General features: G+C 37.4%; 1 protein-coding gene across 1 annotated transcript in view; it reads left to right on the top strand.

Moving 5' to 3' along the window:
* Nucleotides 1-9,937, top strand: part of MICU3 (mitochondrial calcium uptake family, member 3) — a 162,101-nt gene that overhangs the window by 139,283 nt on the left and 12,881 nt on the right. The window contains exons 10-11 of the mRNA XM_006834471.1: nt 4,271-4,371; nt 4,924-5,095. Of these exons, the coding sequence (XP_006834534.1) occupies nt 4,271-4,371; nt 4,924-5,095 (273 nt within the window). The remainder of the gene's footprint in view (nt 1-4,270; nt 4,372-4,923; nt 5,096-9,937) is intronic.

The raw sequence follows: 9,937 nt of genomic DNA, 5'->3' as shown, positions 1-9,937 counted from the left end.
AACAACTGGTATGTGGCACCATAGGATAGTCACTCGACCTCATGGTTGGTTTGAACTGCAAGGTTGATAGTTCAAACTCACCAACTGCTCCTCAGAAACCCTATATGGGGTTGCTCTGAGTAGGAACCAACTCAATGGCACTTAACAACAACATAGATAATTACTAAAGGATTTCAACTACATTGTTGTTGTTGTTGTTTTTAAGTGTCATCGAGTCAGTTCCAACCCATAGCGACCCTGTATAGGGTTTCCAAGGAGCAGCTGGTGAGCTTGAACTGCCAACCTTGCAGTTCAAACTGCTTTGCAGTCTGGCACATTAACCCATAGCGCCACACCAGGAGTCTCAACTACTTTAGGTAATTTAAAAATATAGATGACTACATCCAGGAGTTTTGACAGACATGAATAATCAAAATAGCAGAAAGATAACTGTTTCCATAAACAGTTCAATGGTTTAAAAGAGAGCACGTTGGAGAGAAAGTGTAGTCTCTGTTACTCCATACTAGTCATTAGAAGAGAAGAATATTTAAGGATAAAAGAAATAAAGATCTCAGAAATGTTATGTAGGATAAAATGACTATCTTCATGAAATCTTGGGAAGAGTGCTGTGCAGAATACAAGGAATAGCATCAAATGTTAATCTGTAGAAGGTGTGTTAGATGTGGCTTTTTATTTGGAAACATAGAAATAGATGGTCATTTGTAGAGAAGTATTTGTTTTCTCTTTCTTAGTTTTATATGGCAGACTATCAGGATCCTGAAGTCTTGGTATGGCACTGTGGGCTAATGCATCAGACTGCAAAATCATTTGAACTGTGAGGTTGGCAGTTCAAGCTCACCTGCTGCTCCTTGGAAACCCTACATAGGGTCGCTATGGGTCGGAATCAACTCGATGACACTTAACAACAGCAACAACATCAGGATCCTGGTCAAGAACATAGTTAAAATACCTCTAAGTGGATATTTGCAGCTATTTTTTATAAATATAGAAGATGATAGCAGTTTTAAACCTTGTATTTTTCTAAAGATTTCTCAGGATGCTATATTGCATTTTCTGCTTTTTGTACCTCAGCTTATTAAATGGGCATGAATTAATGGTCAAATGAAAAAGGAAGGAAGAGGCAAAGAATGGAGAGGAGGAAAGAAATACAGAAGGAAGAGGAAAAAAGAAAAAGGAATAAGGAAAAGCTTTAAAGGAAAGAAAGATTTGCTTAGACTGTTAAAGCTTTATAAGGACAGTAATCATGATGATTATTTTTTATTTTAAAACACTTATTCAAACTTAGGTGATCAGTTTGAGTAAGGAATGAAAAAAGAAACATCTTCTAGAATTAATTTCTTGTGCATTCAAAAAACTGTGTCAGACAGGATAGTTTGGATGCTGGGGTGAGGGGAATGGAAACACAAGGTGGATGGGAGAACAGTTAGGCAGGTTTGCATGGGGTAAATAGGACACAGGTAAATAACGATGTAAACACAACTTTGGAACAAGAGGGCTCTGGGATACAAGGATTGAGGCATGGTTTCAGTAAAAGTGAGGAAATAATGTTAAGATGCTTGGCTGTCTTTTAAATCTGGGTTTTCTTTCTCTATTGTTGTAAAATAGACACTTGAGGGGGAGAGAAAGGAATAGCCAGAAACATCACCATAGAAAGCTTGTAAGTCCATCTTCAGCCCATAACTGATTGTTGTTGTTATGTTCCGTGGAATCGGTTCCAGCTCATAGCAACCCTGTACAGGGTTTCCAAGGCTGTAAATCTTTACGGGAGCAGAAAGCCTCATCTTTCTCCCGTGGAACAGCTGGTAGTTTCGAACTGCTGACCTTGTGGCTCATAGCCCGATTCGTAACCACTATGCTACCAGAGCTCCACTGATTGGAATACCTAAAATGGGGCTAGAACTTGCCCAGTGAAGGAGACTTCCTGCAGAGCCTCTGTATTGCATAAGACCATAGATAGAATCCTGAACCCCATCCAGAATCTTCAGAGGTAGGAAATTTCCACTTGAAAGGACAAGCAGACCAACCTAGAGCAGCTAGAAAAACAGAAGGTACTTCTTGAAAAATAGACCAGCAGGAAAAATCAAAAACAATAATAGCAGTCTGATTGACTACTACAAGAACAAACAAGTCATTTCCTCAGGAGCTATCAAGGCAAGTGGTCAGGTCTCCTCAGAGCCAACCCCCTTCCAAGACTAAAATTTAAGGGTAATACACGAGCAGACATGTGGGCTTGCTGCTAATCACATTGGTCACCAATAAGAGGAAGTGGGGGAAATAGCGGTGAAGTTGTGAACTAAGTCCGACCACATTAAATAGACTCCTATTAACCTGGATTGAGATCTGTTAGCCAGCAGTGTGACGAGACCTGTGAACTCCTGGGCCCAGGGACAGGGACATGGCCACAGAGGACTAGAGCGGAGTGTGAAGTGTCCAACTGATGTGAAGTGAGGGGAGATGCACAAGAACACCCATACTTGCAGATAGTACCCACTTGACCTGCCTTCAATGGCTGGATGATCAGAACTCGACTAGAGGAAGAAAGAAGAGGTGAAAAAAAGAATAATCTACAATTTGATGAACTTGATCTATGCTTGTTGGTGCAGTAGATAAAAGGAGGGAGCAAATCTTTACAGCTAGGATCATTCCCACCCCTTGGCACACAGGGTCGACAAGCATTGGCAACTTAGATATTGGCTACCCAAAATGGGGGGGGGGGGTGGTAAAAAGGCAAGAAGTGACTGGCTTACAAACTTTTAATAGGGAACCTAGTTCCAGAGGGTACTGGGAAAGGTAGAATTTCCACACAGTGATTTCTAACCTGTCTGGATGGGGCTGATGAAAGGAGATGGGGATAAGACTTGTGGTTCAATAGGGAATGATTGCTATCAGGATTGACTGTGAGTGTTGGAAAGGTAAAGGTAGACGTTTTGTAACAAAAGGAAGGGAGTGTTTGATTTTACAGTCCAGGAGCAGAGGTCCCTGCAACCATCAAGGGAGAAAATTGAAGTGCAGGATCCTATCCAGAGAAATGGTGATGCCAGACATGGAGGCAGAGACGATGACGTGGAGAGATGGAGCGACTGGAGACTTCAGACTCAGGGAGGGAGAATATGGGCTGTCTGCTGACAGCCAGGGGTCAGGCTTGCAGGGTGTACCCTTTGGTTGTTTGATGATGCATGCAGGAGATTGTAATCATTGCAGTGAAATGAAATAAGATACGATGAATGTAAAGCTAATGTTCTGCCATGTAAACTACTTTATAATTCACAATAAAAACTTAAAAAAAAAACTGTCGGAATTCTCTTGAAAAAATTATAAATAATCTAAAGTAATGTTATTGTTTTAGTTTTACCTTACTATGTAAGTTACTGTAGTTATTACTATAGTTTTCTAAGCAATATGTTCTGTTTAAGTATCATAATTATGAAATTCAATAGGAAAGTATCATGGGTAAGGAAGCTGCTTTGTAACGTTTGAGGCTATCCTGTTGTCAGCCCTAATAATATTCACTACGTCGGAATAATTTGCCTTTTTTTAAATGGATTTTCAGTTGATTAAGAAAATCTAAACTAAATTATTTAAATAAAAACAATATTTAGATTATTACTAAAGTATTTAACTCTTTACAATTAAAGTGTAGATAGACTACATGCATAATTTGAGGGTAAAGACTTCAAAAAAAAATGTGTTGTTGAATTGTTATGTGCCATCAAGTCAGTTCCAATGCGTAATGACCTGGGTTTGAACCACCAACCTTGCAGTTGGCAGTCCAGTGCTTTTCCAGCACCACTTTTAATTCACTGTATCTTCAAATTTTTAAGGATAAAGATCGGTTTCATTCAGATTTCTATTTTCAAATGTTGACTTTAATTTTAACTATAATTGCATGTATTTATATAACCATGTAGAGGAACTCTGATGGCACAGTGGTTAAGTATTCAGCTGATAACTGAAAAGTCAGAGGTTCAAAACCACTAGCTAATCTATGGGAGAAGATTACTGCCTTGGAAACCCTATGAGGCAATTATACTATTCTCCTATAGGGTCCCTATAGATTTGCTATGAGTCAAAATCAACTTGATGGCAATAAGTTTGGGTTTCTTGTTTTTGCTATATAGTCTTGTGCTTTTCATGCTAGTCTTAATATGCTTATGTTCTTAATATATATATATATATATATATATATATATATATATATATGTTTATAATAAAATGCTTTGGATGTTATTCCTATTTATTACAGCTAACTTTTACTGTGGTTTATTTTAAGCGTGCTGATGACATCACATATTTAGTAGCAGATACTACACTTCTTGTACATTTTTTTGGAAGGAAAGGCAAAGCTGAGCTCAACTTCGAAGACTTTTATAAGTAAGCCTTAATTTTTACAATTGTATGCAAACATATTCGCATATGAAAGTTAGAAGGGACTTTGGAGATCACCTAGTGCAGTGATACTCACCTCTTTATTGCTTTCCTCTTAACTGCAGATACTCCCCACTCTCTCAAAATCAAACCATTTGCTTCTGTTCCGTACCTGTATGCCTGTGGTTAAACTGGTAATTAAAACAGGAAGTTAGTAAACAACCAGGAGTGTGTTGCCAATTTCTTAGTCTTATTATGCCCCGATAGCAGTAAGAAGCACATATATAGTGTTTACTGTGTGATAGCCACAGTACATTAACTTTTTAAAGTGTTTTCCTTACTCTGTGAGATATTTTTGTTACCTTGATTTTACAGATGAGGAGACAAATCCTGAGACGTCAAGTAACTTTCCCAAGATGTCACAGTTGTTAAGTGTAAAGCTTCTCCTACTTGGGCTCTTTTCTTTTCTACTTACAGAGAGAACTTCATGAAGCTTTCTGTCAGCATATAATTATTTTATATTTATCTTGCTCACTCTTTATCTTATTTTTGTCACAGATTCATGGATAACCTACAAACGGAAGTTCTAGAAATAGAGTTCCTTTCATACTCTAATGGGATGAGTACCATCAGTGAAGAAGATTTTGCTCATATTCTTTTGCGATATACAAATGTGGAGAATACATCAATATATTTAGAAAATGTGCGCTACAGTATACCTGAAGAAAAGGTATTTATCCAGTCCCTATATTTGTTTTGCTTGTTATATATTATTGTATACCGTTCATACAGTTTCAACTCACAGCGATCCTGTATAGGATTTCCATGAGCGGCTGGTGGGTTCGAATTGCCCACCTTATGGGTCGATGCTTATCATACATCGCCACCCTAGGGCTTTTGTTTTGCTAGGTATATCATTATATTGTAACTTTATATTACAAGAAAATAAAGGATTATAAAATGTGTTTCCCTTTTGTTCACTCTTGAGCACTTCTGTGGATTAATAGAGACAGTGGATATATTTTGTTCCTTTCTCTCTGTGCACTAAGTGCTCTGGTTAAGTTTGTTTAGAACAACTAATTTAAAATTCTGAATAGAGATCCATGTTTTTCTCAGGTAAGATGAAACCCCTAAAAGCTATTAAAATTATTTTATTCAAATTAAGAATATCATTTTCAAAAGAATTCTGCTGAGCTGTTTGCTTTGACTACTACGTAAACTTCACTTCCTATAAAACAGTTTATATTGACATCATTTCAGTCACAGCATATTCATTTCTATAATATACCCTTTAATAAAGGGTCATTTGAAGATTGCCATTGATGAGTGAGTGATCGTATCAGCAGTTGAAGTGAGGTTTTTCAAAGAGTTTTGATGGCATGAATGGTTTAGATCCTGGAACAACTGCTTGTCTATTTGTGTAGTAACAAATCTGTTGTCAGCAATTCTGAGTAGTTGCATTATCTAGTGGTATTTGAATGCATCACTGCAACCAAACAGAACTGGTGTTACAAGTAACCCTTCAAGCATGAGATGTTTTGAATATATTGCCTTCTATTTGTGTTTCTAGACGGATCAGGTTAATCTATCCTAGAAAAACTTGCAAATAGTTTGACTTTGTTTAGAAAAGAAACACTGTGTCAGTGCTAACAGTTCTCCAGGGTCTCAGAAGGAGAAAAAAGGATTTGATGCATTTAGCCATTAGTTTACATTATCTCTTGATCAGAGACTTTGATCTGTTTTGCATGTTAACCTAAATGTTCCCAATTTATAGGTAACTTCACTAAAAAATAAATAATGGAAATTGCACTACTTTGTCAAGCTTTTAAGGTGTTATTTAAGACCTTAAAGAGTCTGCTTGGTTTTTTTCCTTCTTTTATTAAATAGAAACATAAAATTAATGGCTCAGAAAGTTAAATTACAGGATGGAAGCTTTACAAAAACACTTAGTATTAGTTTTTAACATCTAAACATATTTTAACATTTTTTAAAGTTTTAGCTTCTGAAAGCTTATTGATAGAAATACCTTAGCCAAACCCAAAACCACTGCCTTGGAGTCAATGTTGACTGGTAGTGACCTTATGTAGAGTTTCTTATAGGAGCAGACAGCCAACCTTAGAGTTATCAGCCAAGTACTATAAATTATAATACTGTTGTTGCTAAGTTCTGTTGGGTCAGTTCCAATCTATAGCTACCCTGTATAGGGTTTTGAAGATTGGCTGGTTGGTTTGAACCACCAGTCTTGAGGTTAGCAATCCAGTGCTTATCCTACAGCACCACACCAGGACTCCATAAATTATGACAGAAAGGATAATTTGGCAATTGAGCCAGCATTGATTCAATGTTTACTCTCTATCAAGATTCTTCCCCCCCCCCCCCTATCACCTTATCAAATCCCCAGCACAACCTCCCAGGGATTGATAGCTTTCATTTAGAATGAAGAAAGCTGAGACTCTCAAGTATTTGGACTCGGGCCTAAGAATTCAAACCCAGGACTCTTTTGGCCAGTGATATTCTTGCCATGCCCTATTTACTCTTTCCTTTTACCACTCATCCACTTCCCTCTAAAAGAGTACAGGGAGTCTGATTTATGATGGGGTTCTGTTCCAGTGATTCCATCATAATTTGGTTCTGACATAAATTGAATATCTCCCCCCCATTATTATTGTTTTTTATTATTACGATCTGTATAAATCCACCTTCATTTGTCTTTGGGGGTTGGAAACAGTACATGTAAACATTTGTGTCAACATCTGAGAATAACATCAGCAAATTGCATACTGCAGCATTGAATTTAATTAAAAACAAACAGTGGCAATTGTGGTTCAAATACTGGTAAATTAGGAACTAACTATAAAAACTACTAACATATGAATAGCACTTAACATTTCTAAAACACTTTCATATTCATTCATTTATCTCACCGACATTTATTTGTTGCTGTTGTTAAGTGCCTTCCAGTCGGTTCCAGCCCATAACCACCCTGTATAGGTCTTCCTAGGAACAGCTGGTTGGCTTGAACCGTCGACATAGCGATTCATACCGACTTTGCAGTCCAGCACATTAACCCATGGCGCCACATTAGCAATCTACTATTTACTTGCCTCTCGTGTGGCACTATGGGTTAATGCACCAGACTGAAAAGCTATTTTAACTGCAAGGTCGGTGATTCAAGCTCACCGCTGCTCTTCGGAAACCCTATACAGGGTCACTATGGGTCGGAACCGACTCAACAGTATTTAACAACAATCCAATCCTCTGGGAATAAAGAGACAAGCAAAATCTTTTTCTCATGGAAATACATGTTAATAGGGAGATTAAGTAAACATTAAACATAACAAATTAGTAAATTATATGAGGGTCCTTCAAAAATTTCCTAGAAAGTTTTCATCATCTTTTAATTCCATTTCTCTATGAACTTTTTGAAGCCCTTTCATATTACTTTCAGATAGTGATCAGTTCTATGAAAGGGAACAAAAACTCAAGAGAACCAAAAAAAGTGGATGACCAAGGAAGGTTTTTCTGAAGAGACTGAAGAGATGATTTTTGAGGAAAGATCATAAAGAATGAACTATGCCAATATATAGATGAAGAGCATTCCAGGCCAAAAAAAAAAAAAAAAAGAACAAGGGCCCTGGGAATAAAAAAACTTAGTATATTTGATTAAGCGCAAAAGAGGCAAAGTAAGTATCTAGAGTAATAGGCGATAAGAAGAAAAAAAGATACAGGTCAGGTATTATAGGACCCTGTATAGGTTCTAATGATGCTTTTTAAAAGTTATAGGAAACCAATAAAGGATTTAAACTCTAACGAAAGTGTTAGCCAACTACCCTGGCTCCTGTTTTTATAAATAAAGTTTTATTGGAACACACCCATACTTATTTGTCTATATCCTGGTGTGGTCTAGAACACTGGACTGAAAGGTGGGTTTAAACCACAAGATTGGCAATTCAAACCTCACCAGCCAGCCGTTCATCTGAAACCCTATACAGGGTGGCTGTGAGGACTCAGAACCAACTCAGCGGCACACAACAACAGCAACATGGCTGCTTTTACATCAGAATGGTAGAATTGTGTCGTTGCAGCGGAGACAATGTGGCCCACAAAAATTAGAATATTTACTCTTTTCCCTTCACACACAAAAAAATTGAAAACTGCATATAGGGGTGATGTGATGTTCATTACTTTATTAAGTATTTATTCACTGAGTATTTACTGAACATCTACTTTGACACTAAGATATAATCTGATTTATTGTTTCAAAAGATCACTGTGGCTGCAGTGTAGAGAAGGTTTTAGTTGGCCCAGCTTTGAAACAAGGAGACACGTTAAGATGCTGTTAATAAGATTCCAAGTAAGACATAAACATGGCTTACACCAGAGTGGAAATAGAGAAAAATGGTCAGATATTGGGTCACCTAGTAGAACTTGTTGATGGATTATATTTCAGTGTGAAAGTACAAGAGGAATCAAGAAGAACCCATAGAGTTTTGGCCTCAGCTACAAAGGTTAAATTGTGTCATTTACTACGCAATATGGATTTAGGGTTAGGAAGGTGTCAAGAGTTTTATTTTGGACAAGTTCATTTTCAGGTTCATACTAGATATCTAAGTGAAAATATTAACCAGGGAGTTGGATCTAGCATTTGGGTGCAACCAGGACTACTTTTAGTAGTCACCAGTATTAGTATTGTGTTGATGAGTGCTCTCAGTTTAGTTCTGACTCATAACAACCCTTTTCAAATATCAGATCTTTTTCTTTCTACTGCCTACTCAGTCAGCATCTCTACTGGGTTTGCTAATAGACATCTAAGACTTTATAGTTTCAAAATGAAACTCCTGATCATTCCAGAAAGAACTTGCTCCACATATTGTCTTCCCTGCTTTAATAAATAAAAATTCCTTTCTTCTAGTTGCTCTGGCCAAAGTTTTGGGCATTTTAACTATCAACACTGTATACAAGGTATCAGAAAATCCTGCTGAATGAATCTCCCTCTGTCAGATGTGGCTACTTCTGCCACTTCATTGCTACCTCTCACATCACCATTCTCTCTTGCTGAGATTATTGCAGTTGCTTCCCAAATTATCTCTCTGCTTCCAAATTTTTCTCCCTAGAGCCTGTTCTCAATCTAGCAATTAACGGAATATTTTGTATCATGTTCTATTTACCGTGGTTAACACTCCATTTTTCTTAAAGTAAAAGCTATTATCTGTACAGTGGCCTACAAAGCCTACACAGGCTGCTCCCTCATCACCTCTCTGACCTCATTTCCTACCATCTCCCCACTTGTTCACTCTGATCCAGCCACAGTGGCCTCTTTTCCTGTTTCTCAAATACCAGATAATTGTCTGTCTTCTTCACATGTTCTCGTCTCTGCCCAGAATGTTCTCCCCATAAATATCCAGGTTGCTCACTCTGTTATTTCTCAATGAGGCCTACCTTATCTAAACTAGTATATAAATAATATATAACCTTTTCTAGAAACAGTAGTGCTTATACATTGTTGTTAAGTGCTGTCAAGTCGATTTTCATGTATACTGACTGCATAGGGTTTTCAAGAAGTGGCAGGTAG

Source organism: Chrysochloris asiatica, unplaced genomic scaffold (assembly GCF_000296735.1).
Source record: "Chrysochloris asiatica unplaced genomic scaffold, ChrAsi1.0 scaffold00011, whole genome shotgun sequence".
NCBI classification, from domain to species: domain Eukaryota; kingdom Metazoa; phylum Chordata; class Mammalia; order Afrosoricida; family Chrysochloridae; genus Chrysochloris; species Chrysochloris asiatica.
Note: the sequence above shows the minus strand (reverse complement) of the source record. Positions and strands in the feature narration are given on the sequence as shown.